The sequence below is a fragment of the Rhinopithecus bieti genome, unplaced genomic scaffold (assembly GCF_001698545.2).
Source record: "Rhinopithecus bieti isolate Rb0 unplaced genomic scaffold, ASM169854v2 scaffold_16773, whole genome shotgun sequence".
Lineage (NCBI taxonomy): Eukaryota > Metazoa > Chordata > Mammalia > Primates > Cercopithecidae > Rhinopithecus > Rhinopithecus bieti.
Genome location: NW_016808848.1, coordinates 885,706 through 903,154, shown reverse-complemented (window position 1 = coordinate 903,154; position 17,449 = coordinate 885,706). Strand labels below are relative to the sequence as shown.

The following is a 17,449-nucleotide window of genomic DNA, read 5'->3' as shown; positions in this document are numbered from 1 at the left end:
TGAGTGTGAACCATCTCAGCTGCAGCAGCATGCTCATGCATGTGAAGATCAGAGGAGGTAATGCTGTGCAGGACTTGCACATGGTTGGCAGGACCTGGCAGCAGGGAAACTGGGGAAGAGCTGCCAGCTCACATAGACCAGCCCTGCCTGGGCCGCCAGGCTCACCTGATGGGGCTCAGCTCGATGCTGTCAGATGAGGCCTCCCCGGCTTCCCACTGCAGTGCCTCCTGGACAAGGTGCCTCAGCAGCTCTGAGCACTCGCTGGTTTCGTCCCCCAGGGCCTCCTGCAGCCTTCTTAGCCCAGCCAGGTACTTGCTTTCCACCTGGCAGTTTCTGGCTTGGAGGTAGGCACACTGCAAACAGTGGTCAGGGCTGGTCAGGCTACCTGGTGGGACCTGGGCAGCCCCAGAAGCCTGAGGCCTGAACAGCTTTAGGCAGCACAGCCCTTCCAGCTCTCATCTGCCCCACTCCCGACTCCCAGACCTTCGTATAAGGGAAAGGAGATGGGCCCTGAGGCCAGTGGTTTTCAGCAAGGCAAGCAAGAGAGGACCAGGCCCAGGTTGGAGCTGGTTCAGAAGAAAGAGGAGAGGGGTGTGCAGAGACAGCACAAGCTCTTACACAGGTTACGGTCCCATCCTGGTTCAGTCACTGCTAGCTATGTGGCCTGTGGCAAGTTACTTAACCTTTCTGTGCCTTAACTTCTTCATCCATAAAATGAGGATCATACAGAGTCTGCCTCAGGATTTGGGTGAGGATCAGATGAGCGATGTGTGTAAAGCCCTTCCCAGGGTGCCTGGCACAGAGCAAGCTCTGCAGGTGGTATGACTGAGCAGCTCCCAGGGGACAGACACTGCCCTTGTGCCTGCCCTCTGCTGCCGCCACCTAGGCTCTTTCTGTTCCTCCAACACACATCCCTCCCACTTCACAGCCCTCCTGCACCCTCTTCCCTTGCTTGGGACACTGCCCCTCCAACCCCGCCTCGCCTTGAACTTTTGTGTTTCCATTTATACAAGCTGGGTGGTACTAGGCAAGTCAGGCAAGTTCCTTGTTTTCCATTTTTGTGAGATGGGGACAGTGAAAATCTGCTCATAGCACTGCCATGACCTCTGGGCCACCCCGAATCCTATCTCATCCTGGGGTGGCAGCAAGGGAACAATTCTGCTGCACCCTTGCCGGGTTGCCATCTCCAAACACTTGCTGGGCACCAGCTCCAAGCCATCCTCTGTGCCTGTTCTTCTACCTATCCCACCTGGTGCCCACCTCTGTCGCCTGGGCTGCTTCCTGAGTCCCGCCATTAACACCTGTTTCAGGGATTGCTTGCTTTTTTTTTTTCTAAGAGAGTCTTGCTCTGTCACCCAAGCTGGAGTGCAGTGGCACAATTTTGGCTCACTGCAACCTCTACCTCCTGGGTTCAAATGATTCTTGTGCCTTAGCCTCCCAAGTAGCTGGGATTACAGGTGTGAACCACCATGCACAGCTGATTTTTGTATTTTTGGTAGAGGCGGGGCTTTGCCATGTTGCCCAGGCTGGTCTTGAACTCTTGGGCCCAAGGATCCACCTGCCTCGGCCTCCCAAAGTGCTGGGATTCCAGGCCCGAGCCACTGCACCTGGCCCCTTCTCAGGGATTTCTGCTGCTGATTCCAAACAGTCTCCCCACTTCCAGGCTCACCTCCTCAAGCCCACCCTCCTGAGCAGTCACAGCAGTCTTCTCGGAACAGGAACAGAAGTCTGATTGAGGACTTCTCCACTCAGAATCCTTCAGCTCCCCAGTTTCCTTGGAGTAAACTCCAAACTCCTCACCTCCAGCCTCATGTCTCACTCTCCCCAGCCCTGCCCCCTGCCTCTCAGACCATACATCTTTACCATGCTGTCTCTTTTTCTGGAAGGTCCTTCTCCACTGCTTGCCTGGGTAACATTAACTCATCCTTAGAACCCAATTCAGAAGGTACCTTTGAATTGGACCCCCAAGAATCCCACAAGCCCAAGTGCATCTTTTTTTGGGGGGCGTGGTGGGGACGGAGTCTCGCTGTGTCACCCAGGCTGGAGTGCAGTGTCTCGATCTCGGCTCACTGCAAGCTCCACCTCCTGGGTTCACGCCATTCTCCTGCCTCAGCCTCCCGAGCAGCTGGGATTACAGGCACCCGTCACCTTGCCTGGCTAATTTTTTTTTTTTTTTTTTTTTGTATTTTTAGTAGAGACGGGGTTTTACCGTGTTAGCCAGGATGGTCTTGATCTCCTGACCTCGTGATCTGCTCGCCTCGGCCTCCCAAAGTGCTGGGATTACAGACGTGAGTCACCGTACCCGGTCCCAAGTGCATCTTGATTGTGTTACACTCCCTCACTAGTCTACACCCTCCTTGAGGGCAGGTACCAGCCTTATTGGTCTTGATGTCCCTACCCCATAGCTACCTAGTGAACGCCGCTGAACAAATGACTCAATCACCAGACCACAGGGGTCTGGAGAAGAACCTGATATGGGCCCTGCTCACAAGGGGTCAGTTCAGAGGGAGAGCAGCAGACAGGAAATGAGGAGAGTGAGACGGGGTGGGCAGCATGGGGACCAGCAGAGGGGCTGGGGATGGAGATGGCAGGAACAGGGTCCCACCCCACACCTTCGTCAGGAGGGCCTTCTCCTTCTCAGCCACCTTTCTCCAGATCTTCGTGACCTGGTGGATCTCGGAGTTGAGGAAGTGGTTCTGGGTCCGGTAAGCTTCCATATCATCCTGGAGAAGAGAGCGAAGTATGTTATGAGTTGGACATAAACATCTCCCTGGTCCTGGGGAGTCACACCCTCAAATGAGCCCCCAAAGCTTCTTTTCTTTAGAAATTTCCAATAATGGCAACAGAATAGGAAGTCTGAAAGAAAAAAAAAAATTACTTATAGCCCCCTTCTGTATTCTCGATGTCAGCATGATGTGGTAAAGGGACCAACAGGTCTGAATTTAAGCCCTGGGTGATGTCCTGGCTGGAAGGCTTCAGGCAGGCCACTGAACCACTCTGACCCTCTGTTTCCTCATCTGTAATAGGGGCAAATACCAACTAACCTACTGGGCAGTTGGGAGACTAAGTGAGATAATGTGTGATAACACTAACTACAGGGACCAAAACAAAGCAAGTGCTCCACTAGTGTTTGTTTTTAAAATCAACATATTTTATCATATATTTATAATCATATTGTAAAATTAACTCAGTGTCACTTTGAAAAACCTTTCAATGTTGCTACATAAGCTTCCCAATGATCATTTTCAACCTCCGGTGATGATTCTATTGGGTGAATTTACCAGAACTTACTCATAATCCTTTTCCTGTCATATTTATTTATTTATTTATTTATTATTTAGTGCCATTTTCAGTCACTGTTATTAATCAGGAACTTATTTTTAAACTAATACAGGTCCCAAACATGAGTTCAAAAAATTAAAACAACCAGAAATGAGAAACCTTCAACAGTTGTCTATCTGCTGCTTATTCTTGTGCCAAAGAGAATCTACTAAATGTCCAAATGAAGGAGCGCTAAACTAGAAGACAAAGTTAAAAGGGCCTTGTCTTTGTCATTGTGGTGGCGGTTGTTGGTTCTTGGAGAAATATAATCTGTGAGCTTTCTAATTAATCGGGCTGCTGGCCTTAATTATCAAAGCATCCCCTTTTCCTAGAGGAAAAGACTAGGTAAATAAATACATATGGTATATTATCTAATATCTCTTATCGTCATGCCCATGAAAATTTACTAAAACTAAAAGTTAACTACTAATTGGAATAGTGCCTGTGCCAATGGTGACCAAAAATGATTTCTTGGATAATAACATTACCTTTAAACTTCATCTCTACTGTGTTGCTCTCCCATCTCAGAAACTTAGACCTTCATCAAACCTCCATTAGTTACCATTTAGTGGACTGACTAGGGGGCCTAGCAAGGAAAGCTAACTCATAAGGCGTGACATAAGCACTGAGGCATCCTAAAGCCTTATCTGGGTCCACGATAAGTTACCTAGTTACCTATACAAACTCTATCCACAGCCTAAGCTCCTGGATAAACCGGGGAAAAAGAGAGAGACTTCAGCACCCATAACACGACTCCTATGCCACTTCTTTGCAGTTTCTTCTTAGCCAATGGTTTGGAAAGACTATTTTTAGCTTGTTTCACTTTTCCTTGAATCTTCTACTTTCTTAATGGTGCTTGGATCGCCTCCCTTGGTCACCGCAGCGAACTATGAGGCCGCAACAGCACGCAGGTTTCATCCAGTTCCAGAAGAATGGGGATCCAGTAGGAAAGAGTAATTGTTGATGAATTCTTCATCTGAGAAGTCCTTCCAAGGTTTTTAGGAGTGCCCTACTGCTTTTCCATGAGCAGATAATCAGAATGGTTTTGCCACGTAAGACTTCAGGAGCAATCTTTCATTCCAAAATAAAAGGGAAGGAGTCTTTCCAAACATCCTTTAAGCTTCAGACCTGTGGCAGTTGATCCAAGGGCACATCACATACTTATACTTCCGGTCGTTGTAGATCTCGTTGTAGTAAGGATGAGAACTCCTCAATGGGAGGTGGGTTACATTGTAGCTTCTTCTCCAGAGCCTCACTTGTTCTTCACGCATGATTCAATAGCCATTTGCTCTCCTGTTGAGACCAATCAAGGCCCATAGTGAACTCATTTAGACGCCCAGGCAGTCTTTCCTACCGGCGCACCCCATTCCTGCCCTAAGCGCTTCCAGGATCAGCCAGGCTGTGTGAATGGACCCAGATTAAGGACAGATGTGAATACAAGATCAAAACTCAAAGTTTAAATGCTTTGAGTTGCTTCCCACAGTTCCGAGCTTCCTCCAATGCCTTCACTGTTGAGTTTCTGATCCACCCAGCTACATTTTTAAATTTTTAAATCCACCCAGCTGTCATTTTAAAATTTGAGCCCGGGGTGTTTGCAGTTGGTTTTTGATTATGAATAATGCTGTGATGAACACCTCTGAGTTTGCCTTTTGTAAGTTGCCCATCCAGTGGAGGGAATGAGCTCCCTGCTGCTGGGACATACAAGGAGAAGCTGGACAAGCACTAGGAAGGTTCAAGCTAGGACCTGAGCCTCAGAGAAGGATCAGCTATAGTAGTGGCTCTCAATTCTGCTCGGATGGACGGTACGGAAGCTGTTCAGTCACCTAACACACGCTTAGAGCTATACCTCACAATTCCAGGGTATTTACTGGCTGAAACTCAGGCCCTTTCTCTCCCATTGTCGTATGGGCTGGAGGCGAATGCAAGCGATGCTGCAGCAGGGATGACTCCAACATGGCCTGATTTGGAAATAAAGAACATCACACAGAGTTTGGGGCACTTCCTCATCAGGGTCACATGTGCACAGCCCACAGGTGGTCCTGGCCCTCCCTGTGTGAGCCTTCACTCCAGCCAAGATGATCGCCAAGGTCTTCCCAGCCTGGAAGCTCCGATGCATGCCCGGGGCTGATGCCCTCCGCCCAGACCCTGACACACTAGAAGGGCCTCTGCTCCCAGGGCAGGGAACGAATGCTCCCCGTTGATTTCATCATGTCATCCCCGACTCACCGCTCCCCTGGGGCTCTCTGTGATGCCCCAACCCCGGCCACCCCTGCTTTCATCTCTCTCACTGTGCCAAGGCTGAAAGGCTGTGCCTCCACTCAGTTTGCTCTCTTCCTTCTCCTGGCTAGACCCTGGCAGTTTCAACCCCTGGCACCACCCTCCTCCACCTATCCAATCCTGTCCCTGACCTAGATAAAGCTTCACTGTCTTTCCAAAATGCTGCTGTGTGTGCCGGCCACTCTGCTGGCAAGTTTCTGCCTGCTTCTTCTCCACGGTCCCCATATCCTATCTTTATGTGGCAAGAAGTGAAAATCTTGTTTGTGGTGCAGGGACCAGTCTCCTATGAGCATCAGGCCTTTCCAGGACCATGCCCCACTCTCTCTGGAGTGTAACACTTTAGTGTCTGGAGATACAGAAACATATGAATACAGAGGCTGTGCAGGCTTCCTGCATCACTCCCTTCACCAACACCATGAGGCATATATTCTCTCACTTCATCCTCCCAGCAATCCTAGAAGGGATGTTCTTTTATTATTCCTATAACAGATGAGGCTTCAGAGGCTCTGAAAGGGTAGGTAACTTGCCTAAGGCACAGCCAGTATAAGGCAGACGTGACCAAACCCAGGTCTGTCTAATTCCCTTTGTTTGTCTTGCTTTGTCACCCAAGCTGGAGTGCAGTGGCGTGATCATAGCTCACGGCAGCCTCGACCTCCTGGGCTCAAGCAATCCTCCCACCTCAGCCTGTCAAGTAGCTGGGACTACAGGCACGTACCACCACGCCCAGCTAATTTTTTGATTTTGTAGAGACGAGGTCTCACTATGTTTCCCAGGCTATTTTCCAACTCCTGGTCTCAAGCAATCCTTCCACCTCAGCCTCCCAAAGTGTTAGGATTACAGGCGTGAGCCACCGTGCCTGGCCAGGACTGTTTCATTCTAAAGCACCAACCACCAAACTTCCTGCTGGGCACCATCTGAGCTCCCCACCAGCTGGAATCCACCTGGATGCCCACACTCTAGTCCCTGCCCTCCAAGAGTTGTCCTTTGGTGTCTTCTGGCTACACGCATGCAGGCTTGTGTGACCTCTCCCACCATCAGACAGTACAACACCACATTGAAGATGCTGGCGTTGGCCATGTACCGGCACCGCCTGGTGGTTAGCGGCATGAATGCTGCGGCCCCACTGTCTGGGTGGCAATTCTGTCTTGACCGCTGAGCCCCTGGACAAGTTACTTAACCTTTCTGTGCCGCATCCTCTCATCTGGAAAATGAGGATAATAACAGTACTGCCTCATGCGGCTGGGAGAGGATTCTGTGAGTTAATATGTGCAAAAGGCTCAGAACAGTGTCTGGCATGTGGCAAGTGCAACGTGAGCACTGTCTCCCTCACTGAGTTTGCATGACAGCTCAAGGGCTACTATTCCCTACCCCGCACCCACCCCCTCAGTCGGCTGACAGAGCTCCGAATCCAACGCCCGGGAACATACAACAAGCCCCCCGCAATGGGGGAAAGGACCTAACACGACCTGGCCCATGTCCCTCACATCCACAAGGCTGTGGGATAAATATTAAAGTGCCCTAATCCCCACTTAACAGATGAGGAAACACACACAGAGAAAGTAAGTCCCCCTTGTCACAAAAGACAGCCAGGATCCAAACCCAGGTGTGTTCAGCCCATGGCAGGTGCCCAGCAGGCACTGCGTAGAGAAAGCAGACCCATCTCTGGCACCGGCCACTGCTCCACACCGCTGGGTCTCCCTCCTTGATACCACCCCTTCCTCCTCCTAGGCCTAGACGTGCTCATGGATATTTATCTTTCTTTCTTTTTTAGTTTTAGAGACAGGGTCTCACTTTGTCACCCAGGCTGGAGTGCAATGGCATGATCATAGCTCACTGCAGCCTCGACCTCCTGGGCTCAAGTGATCCTCCCGTCTCAGGCCCCTGAGTAGTTGGGACTACAGGTGTGCGCCACTACACCCAGCTAATTAATGTTTAATTTTTTATAGAGACGAGGTCTCATTATGTTGCCCAGGCTGGTCTCAAACTCCTGGCCTCATGCAATCCTCCGACCGTGGCCTCTCAAAGCACTGAATTACAGGGGCAAGTCACCATGCTCGGCCACACGCTGGTATTTCTAAGGCTTTGGAAAGAAGGCTTTTGTCACATGAGATACCCTGCTTCCAGCCCCAGCGAAGGCACAGACATGCCAGACAGGGAGGCAGAGTGAGCACAGCCTGGAACAGCAGTGGCAGTGGGCGGCGTTGGGCAGTGCCTCTCCCTCCAGCTGGGTGCCCTACCTTGAGTGCTCATCTTGGCTCAGAACTGTAGGGAGGAAAAAGAGAAACCTCAGAAAAGAGAAAAGCCATAGGACAGTCACCAGTGGAACGAAAGAAGGAAAACCCTGGAGAAGGGGGACTGGGGAAGAAGAGAGCCAGCCTGCCTGCCTTTACAGGAAGTGGGAGCCCGGGAATTCTCTTTGGGCCATGCCCGTGGACTAGGCCCTGTGCTTTGTGGAAGGCGGCGGCCCGGGCGTGGGAGGCCAGGTTCTGGCTGCAGCCCTGCCTCTTGCTGCCTGACCCTGGGCCAGTCCTTCCCCCTCACCCCAGCTTAGCTGTCCCTGCCAGAAAAGGAGTGGGGCAGACTAGATTTCTAAGTCTTTCCTGATCTGATATTCAAGAGGTCAATGATCCTGTTCTCAAAACCAAAGTCTGAATAACAAGGGGGCATTTCTTAAAGTTGGGTTCCTCAATCACAGGGCAGGCAGGAAATCTGAACACACTCTATCCTCAAACTCAAGACAATGGATATTTGATGGGTCTTCTACAAGCTGAAAGATAAGGAACACCAACTACATGCAACTCTTTCTCTTTTCTTTTCTTTTCTTTTTTTTTTTTTTTTTTTAATAGAGACAGTGTCTTACTCTGTTACCCAGGCTGGAGTGCAGTGGCATGATCACAATTCACTTCAGCCTCGAACTCCTGGGCGGCTCAAGTGATCTCCCACCTCAGCCTCCTGAGTAGCTAGGACTATGGCGGGTGCCACCATGCCTAACGAATTTATTTTATTTCTTTTTAGAGACAGGGTCTCGCTATGTTGCCTAGGCTGGTCTCGAATTCCTGGGCTTGAGCAATCCTCTAGCTTCAGCTTCCCAAGTAGTTGGGACTACAGGCACATGCTACTGCGCCTGGCTAATTATTTTTATTTTTTTGTAGAGATGGGTTCTCGCTATGTTTCCCAGGCCGGTCTCTAACTCCTGGCCTCAAGTAATCCTCCTGCCACAGCCTCCCCAAATGCTGGCATTACAGGTGTGAGCCACCCACACTTGGCCTTATGCAACCCTTTAAAGCACAAAGCACAAAACACTGGGCCTCTGAGGATCATCCACTCGTGTATTCTTGGTTAATGTGAACCACATACCCAGAGTCTCCATGTAGCTGAACTCACTGATCAAGAAAATTCCTGAATATGTAAATTCAGGGGCACACTCAGTCTCCTAGTGAGTCCATGATTACAATCAACTCTCAGGCTGTCTGAAGCCACCTGGCTGATCTAGCGTTCTATTTTTTTTTTTTTTTTAATTCTTTTTCCTTTTCTGTCTTTTTTTATTTTATTTTTTCCTTTAAGACGGTGTTTCACTCCTTCACCCAGGTTGGAGTGCAGTGGCACGATCTCAGCTCACTGCAACCTCTACCTCCTGGGCCCAAGCGATCCTCCCACCTCAGCCTCCAGAGTAGATGGGAATACAGGCGTGCGCCACCACCAATCTTTCTGACCCCTGTGCTGCTCTACCAGGGCTTGCATAGTGGATTCTGGCAATATGGGTGGAGAGAAGAGGAAGACGCCTGGCTGGGGGCAGGCAGTGTAGAAAATCAGATGGAAGCAGTTTTCCCTGCTGTGTGGAGGGCTCAGAGCTTTCTAGTCATCTAGCTGCATTTGCATTGGAAAGGTTATGTTTTATTTTAACCCAAAAGAATCTCGATTTCAGACTAAATAAAGGAAAAGATTCAGGAACTGGTTATGTGGGTTTTCGGTCTTTGCTGAATGAAAGGGAAGTGAATCAGGTTTCACGTCCTTTTCCTTTATCCTTCTAACAGCCCTAGTCAAGAGGACTAGTTGGGCTATTTGACAGAGAGGTGAGATAACATGCCCAAAGTCACACAGCTAGAAAGAGGCAGAGCCAACAGCCAAACAGGTCAGTCGGACTTCAAAGCTTGGGTGGTGGCCACTGTTCAACACTGCCCACTGAGAGTTTTTCTCTCAAAAGCTTCCTGATTTCTTTTTCTTTTTTCTTTCTCCATCTGCCCTCACCCACTAGTTCCTTGATAGAGTAGTACGAGAGTTCTCAAGGTTATATGTCTATATGTACAGTCTCGTGTCACTTAATGATGAGGATACACTCTGAGAAATGCATCATTAGGTGATTTCTTTTTTTTTCCTTTTTTTTTTTTTTGACATGGAGTCTCACTCTGTCGCCCAGGCTGGAATGCAGTGGCTCAATCTCAGCTCACTGCAAGCTCTGCCTCCCAGGTTCACGCCATTCTCCTGCCTCAGCCTCCCAAGTAGCTGGGACTACAGGTGCCCGCCACCACACCCGGCTAGGTTTTTGTATTTTTAGTAGTGATGGGGTTTCACTGTGTTAGCCAGGATGGTCTTGAACTCCTGACCTTGTGATCCGCTAGTTGATTTCATTGTTGTGCTAACATTATAGAGTGGATGTAGACAAACCTAGTTGATTTAGCCTACTACGCACTCAGCTAGATGGTGTAGCCTATTGCTCCGAGGCTGCATACCTGTGCACCTGTTACTGTACTGAATACCGTAGGTGGCTGTCACATAATGGCATTTGTGTACCTAAACACATGTAAACATAGAAAAGGTAGCGTGTTGTGATAGGATGTTACAACGGCTATGATGTCACTATGTGATAGGGATTTTTCTGCTCCATTGTAATCTTATGGGACCACCATACATGCAGCCCATTATTATATTGCATCTGACTGTACATATGTGGTTGTGAGTGGCAGGGTTTGGAGCAGGACGAATCCTGGTTGTATGGCGCCCTTTAGGGACAGTGGGGGCTATGGGTGCACTTCACAGTCACAGGCCTTCCAGAGGGACAGTTTCTGTCACAACCCTTTAGAGAGGAGGCTGCGGGTCACGGCAGGCAACACACCTCACATAAAGTTCCTACCCCCTGTGACACCACTGGTCCCTGTGGGATGGGGAAGCCTAGGGAAAGAGGGACAGAGAAGGGGAAGGAAGGGGAGGAAAGGGGGAGCAGGGATGGTGGCAGTAGCTACAAATGGCAGCAGAGCAGACAGACCAGACCGCAGACATGAGCTCCAACCCAACTCCAGCTCCCTAACTTCTTCAGCACACGAGCCTGGGCAAGCTCCTTAACCTTTCTCAGCCTCAGCATTCACATCTGTAAAGGGGGAGCACACCAGTGGCTGCCTCACCTCACAGGGCTGGCACGAGGACTAAATGCGGCGAAGCACCGAGGGCAGTGCCTGGCACACAGGAAACACCCTATAAATTCTACAGATGGGAGCGGTGACTATTGCCAGCTGCAGGTCATCTGTATGTTGTGCGGGCACAGGACTGTGAGGGGAGGGTTGTGCTGGTCCCTTAGGGCTCTCAGGTGCACTGGGATGGCACTAAGGGAGGCTGACCAGGCCAGGCCCCAAACTCAGCTAGTCTTGGGCTTTCATCTCTCATTTGATAATCTAGAGGCACCTTTACGTTGCAGTAGCCCAGGATACCAGGGCTACTGGTTAATGGGTCAATCAAGGCCCAGGCAAACTGCACTGGGCCTTGTGGTGAAGAAAGTGAAGAAGTGTAGAGTAATATTCCCATCAACATGTGTTTCTAATGTGAATATTTTAGGATGAAGGGATATCCCCCACTCCACCTAGCAAAGCCTTAGGGGTGGAGAGCACCCCTTTCCTGAGGGCCGGGGCAGAGGACCCGCAGGACGGGCAGGCCCTGGAGGGAAGGCCCCTACCTTCAGGTGCTCGATCTTCTCCTGCTGGCTCAGGAAGTCCCTGTCAGCAGCGTCGGAGGGCAAAGAAGACTGGTCAGGGGGGTGCGTGAAGTCCTGGGTGACCTTCTCAGAGAGCTTGCAGATGACCTGCTGCTTGGCGTGGTTCTTGTCCATAAGCAGCTGCACGTGCTGCTGTAGCTCCTGCACCTCCTGCTCCCGCAGGCTCGCTGTGTGCGCCAGGCTCTCCCGCTCCTGCTCCAGGGCCTCCACCCGCCGGCCCAGCTCCGCGATCTGCCGCACTTTGTGCCGCACCAGCTCCAGCCGGTCCTTGTCCTCAGCCGCCGCCAGGTATGCGCTGGACGCCCTCTTCTCCTGCTGGGCGGCCTCCAGTGCCTTGTGCAGGATCTTCACCAGCTCCTGGGCAAGGAGAGGGAAGCATCTTGTGAGCTCAGGGAGGGCCTGCTGGGCGCCAGAGCAGGGCGTATGTTATCAGTAGTTCTCCTAACCACCCTGAGAGGTGTCCAGCAGCATCCCTGCAGCACCTCATCCTGACACTTTCTCCTTCTCTGTTCAAGTGAGTGTTAGCTGGGCACATGGTTCCCCAGCTTCAAACTGCATCTCCCAGCCAAGCCATGGTGAGGTGTAGCCCAGTGACTGTTCTGCCTAAATGGGAAATGAAAAGTGAAATGGGCAGCTTCTGGGTCCTACCTTTAAAACAAGTAGACACATGCTCCCCTGGTCCAGTTATCTTTGCTTTGGCTGGGAAGTGGCAGGAACTAGCACGGCCGCCTCAGAGCCACAGCAGAACATACGTGTTGAGAAAGGGCTGCTCGCCAGCTCGGAGTTGCTTACTTACCTCTGGGTTCTTTAATGTGAGTGAGAAACTTCTCACTCGTTTTGGGCCACAGTGCTTTGAACCGCTTTTTTTTTTTTTTTTTTTTTTTTTTTTTTTTTTAAGACAGCATCTCACACTGTTACCCAGTCTGGAGTGCAGTGGCACGGACATGGCTCACTGTAGCCTCAATCTCCTGGGCTCAGCTGATCCTCCCACCTTAGCCTCTCAAGTAGCTGGGACCACAGGAACGTGCCAACACACCAGGCTAATATTTGTATTTTTTTTGTAGAGATGGGGTTTTGCCATGTTGCCAGGCTGGTCTCAAACTCCTGGACTCAAATGATCTGCCCACCTTGGTCTCCCAAAGTGCTGGGATTACAGGTGTGAGTCACCATGCCCAGTGGAGATGTTTTTGTTATAGCAGCTGAACCCATACCCTGACATATACACATCTATTTCAGGGATGAACAAATTGAGGCCCAGCAGAGAGTAGAGTGGAATTCAGTCTCAATTGGCCAGATTCCAAAGCCTGTGCTCAGTCACTAATAAAACCAGGGGTGGCAGCTATGTGGCATTACTTTTCCCTCATCATCCCTGTGGCAGACATTATTAGTTCATCTCCCATACTTCTTCCTGCACAGCCTAGTTGAGGCCTCAGAATCCTTCTCAATATAGCATCTAGTCACTACCAATCAAGTTGAGGCAGCATTAAAGAAGAAATACACTGGCAATCCCCATGTAAAGCCATGCACAGAGGGCCTCATTCAACCCATTTGTGCCTAGTTCCCTCCAGCCCACCAGCTGATGCCTGCAAAGCTGGTAGAAGGAACTCTAGAAAGTTCAGACACAACAGAGCTTGATTTATTCCTCAGCAGGGGCAACTGATTCACACAGGAACTCAAGGTCTGCTCAGCTCCCTGTGCCTTTAAGCCTGTAATGTCCCCAGGGAGGGCCATGCCTGGACTCAGGCCTATCTGTCCTAAAGCAGGGCTGTGAATTCATTCTGGGCCAAGGATGAAGACATCAGCAGCCAGGCCCACGTGGACCTCATACCAGGTAGGTATGACTTTCAGGCAACACTGCCCTGCTCTGTGCTTCTCATTTGGAAAAACATGGTTTCCTAGAGACATGTCAACTATACCACACCAAAGTATTAAAACAAATGGATTGGCTGCATGGGCTTATTTGCTAAGAACAATTCTATATTAGAGGAGAACTGCCAGAAACCATGACTTTTTTGGAGAAGCTAATGACAAGACCACCTTAGCCTGCATCTTCTGAAACCTTAGGACTAGTGACCATCCTTTCTCAGGTTCTCTCTTTTCCTTTCACACGCCCATCTATCTGTCCAACCTTTACCAAGCACCACTGGGTGCCAGGCCAGGCCCTGAGCCAGGTGCTGTGGCCCAGAGAGGGACTGGTGAGAGTTCCCACCTCCAAGGACTGCAAAGGCTGGTGGGAATGAACATGACCCACCGGAGTGGAATGATCTACTGCAAGTCAGGGGAACAAGGGTGTTCGTGGGAAAGGAAATGACTTCTGTCTGGGGTGGAGGTTGCGGGGAATACCAGTCCAGAGCATTTAAATGAAACCGTGAAGAATGAGAAGGGCCAGAGATGGTCAAGCAGCAGGTGGGAGACGAGGGTGGGGACAGCCCTCCGAATGTGGCCAAGCCACAGCCCCAGTAAAGACCTGGAGGAAGGAAAGAACTACCATGAAGCTGTGGGAGCCCTGGGGTGTGGCAGGAAGGTGGGGCGAGGACAGCACAGTGATTGCAAACCAAAAGGGAATGTTTGGAATGTTCAGAATGAAGAAGTCAGCTTCTCAGGGCTCAGTGGAGAGAGATTAACATTCCTGTGGCTCCAGGATAACTGGGAGCCTAGGCCATTTTCTGCTTCAGCTGAGATTTGGAGATTACCTTGAATGACTGCCCAGTAAAATAACCAACAGACATCATTGTTCAGACTTGCCCTAGGAGCAGAACCAGGTGGGTATCTTTCCCTCAGTTTTGGGGAGTTGACTCTAAAGCTCATTTCATTACATCTAGCTGTCTCCTTCACGCATTTGGCTCCCAGAATCTAAGACCAAGACAGCCCAGGAGGCTCTCCTCCCACCCCCAGAATTCTTGTACCAGAATAAAATAGGCTTGAAAGAAAGGAACCAGGGCAGAGGGAGGGAGCCCCAGTAGGACCTGTAAGATGAGGAGTGAGAATGTCATGAATTCAGGAAACCTAAAGTCTGGATTATAAGCAATGTCTTAGGACCAATTCTTAAAAATAGAGGGGTTGATGAAATGAAGCTTTTTTTTGTTTTTGAAACAGGGTCTCACTCTGCTGCCCAGGCTGGAGTATAGTGGCACAATCACGGCTCACTGTAGCCTCAACCTCCTGGGCTCAAGTGATTCTCTTGCCTCAGTCTCCCTGGAAGCTTGGACTACAGGCATGCACAATGCCCAGCTAATTAGTTTATTTTCTGTAGAAACAGGGTCTCCCTACATTGTTAGGGGTGGTCTTGAACTCTTAGGCTCAAGAGATCCTCCCACCTCAGCCTCCCAAAGTGCTGGCATTATAGGCATGAGCCGCCATGCATGGCCCAAGTAGTACTTTTAATATCTCTCAATCGAGTTGTTTGGTTCATCTCAGATTTTTTATACCTGGTCTTAAGTTGTTATTTTATTTAAATTTTTAAAAGTCAACAAATCATCTTTAAAAAATAATCCTTTATCTTTTTAGAGCATTGCTACTTTCATCAGTGGTGGGCCCCACAGGGGTCAGATGAAGGGGCATGCGCTTTGGAGTTGCACAGGCCTTGGTTCCCATTCTGGATCCGTGGGGGTATATCTAATGAGGTGACTCTAAGGAGGGTGGCTCAGGGGGCCTCTTCACTGAACCTCTGCTTTCTCATGAATGGGGCTAAAGGTTCCTCCTCCACTCAGAACTGCCTCTAGCATGACAGAGAAAGTGCCAAGTGTCCCTCCCCAAGCTGACATGCCCAAAGTACCTCCCAGCCCTCTTTCATGTCCTCTGAAGTTTTTGGCTGGAGTTCTAGGAAAGTAAGAGGCTGCACGTTGCCCCACCAAGTTTGCTAAAAAATTACGTTCCTTTACCCAGTAATCCTGATTGAAGTAAGGTGGCCCCAGAGGGCTGCAGGCAGGGTTCCAGAGGGGTTCATCATTCCCAGCTGCCAACAGATGGTCAACATCACCACAGACAACAGCCTTCCATCTGCCAGAGCAGACGGTCTTCAGGCTGGGTGTAGTTCTGTCAACTCCAAGGGTCAGTCCCCGGCCAATCAGCCATCTGGTGCTATCTCCTAGAGCCCAAACCTCTTGTGGGGCCAGTGCTGCAGGTGTGGGGACAGATAATGGCTTAATGGGTATTGGAGTCGCCCCATGGTTTGATATGACACCAGGGGGTACACAGGGAGTACATTCATTTTTTTCTCAAGATCAGTTTCGGTGCTTGTGTCTCATACTGGGACTCACCATGAGATTATGGAGGAGAGGAGGCAGCCCAGCCTCTAGACCTGGAGAAGGAGGTTAGGGCCCCAATCCTGGCTTTTCCAGCTGCCTGAGCATGGGCAAGTCACCCAACTCCTCTGAGCTCCTCAAATGCTGGCTCAGCCTCTGGGAGACCCTGAGCATGCAGACGCTCGGAGAATCTCAGTTTCCTTTTCAGAGAAAGGGGATGACGACTATTGTAAGGACAGAGAAAACACATGGGAAGGCTCAGCACAGTCCTGGGGCCGTGCTTCATACCAGCAGTTCCCGTGTTCACGTCTTCTCTTACCAGAGAAGTGAGGTGCCCTACTAGACGGTGAGGTGCCCAAGGGCAGGGATTTGTCCCCAGTGTGCTCTCAAGAGCATCTCACAGTGTTTGAGATAGAAAGTCCTAAGGAGTCACTAAAGCCATTGGCAATGGCCAGGTGAGCCAGGATAAGATGCCGAATTCCCATGTCATCCTGAAGCTTGAGGTAGACAGGAGGTGCCTTCCCACTAAAGAAAGGCAGGAAGGTACCTCGCAGGGCTAGCTCCTGAGAGTCCAGGTGCCTATCTTCCCAGCTGATGGATGGGACTCTAATGAGGGTCTCAGAGGCACAGCGGCTCTCCCAACAGCATTCTGAGTGCCTGGGGGCACCACTGGGCACCCAGAAGTTGTGCTGGCTTTTTCTGTCTCACCTCTTTGGTTTCAGTATCTGGGCTATAGGTGAAACCCTAGAGGACAGGACTGCCGTTCCTCCCTTCCTAATGTGGAATAAAGACCAAAGTTCCCTGATCACTGCGATGGCCCCACAGCACATTTCCTGGAGGCACTGATGGGCTCTCACTTCCCGCCTTGTCTCAGAGCCCCTCAGCAGGGCACCTCACTGCTGGTAGGGCAGGAAGAGATCGACATGGAGGGTAAGGAGGGCTGCAGTAATTGCCAGAACAACCAGAGCCTGCATCTATTGGGCAGCTGCTGGGTGCCAGGTACTGGGCTTTATGAATCTGGGCACAGATCCCTCCAGTAAACATGGCTGTAACTCCATTTACAGAAGAGGAAACTGAGGCTTAGAGAGGTTAAGAAATTTAGAGAGGCCAGAATTTGAGCCTGTGCTGTCTTATTTAAAGGCCGGTGCTTTGAATCATCCTGAAGACTGAAGTGCATTTGTGGAATGGGTTGAAGAACACACAAATCCACTCATATTGCACAATAAATAGATAAACTAAATAAATCACAACTCATTCTCCTTTTGACCGTCTGTCCCAGGACACAAAGTTGAGGTCTGGTTGAAGGTTACCTGGTAAAAAAAAAATCCAGATTCTTCAATGCATCAACTTCCTCCTGATAATTTCCCTCTGAATATATGGGAGTTGTCAATAGCCTGGGCAACCCTTATTAATTGCCAAGAATCTTGCCTTTATTTTTTGAAGAATGACGAGTCCCCCAGAGATGCAGAGCAATCAGGGGCAAACTTTCATGAAATCTAGGTCTCCCGGGGCCTTTCTACTTCATCTGACAATTTGTAATGTATTAGAAAGAAAGACTGTGTCAAGGGAGGTTGCCCATATATTCAGGATTTCTTCTTCTTTCCAGGTTTGGGTTTGGGATTTA

General features: G+C 50.1%; 1 protein-coding gene across 4 annotated transcripts in view; it reads right to left on the bottom strand.

Moving 5' to 3' along the window:
- Positions 1-17,449, bottom strand: part of TBC1D2 (TBC1 domain family member 2) — a 58,533-nt gene that overhangs the window by 11,217 nt on the left and 29,867 nt on the right. For all 4 annotated transcript variants that reach the window (XM_017887572.1, XM_017887568.1, XM_017887569.1 and 1 more), the window contains 3 exons: positions 11,543-11,938; positions 2,613-2,723; positions 166-353 (listed from right to left, as the gene is read on the bottom strand). In XM_017887572.1, the coding sequence (XP_017743061.1) occupies positions 166-353; positions 2,613-2,723; positions 11,543-11,938 (695 nt within the window). The remainder of the gene's footprint in view (positions 1-165; positions 354-2,612; positions 2,724-11,542; positions 11,939-17,449) is intronic.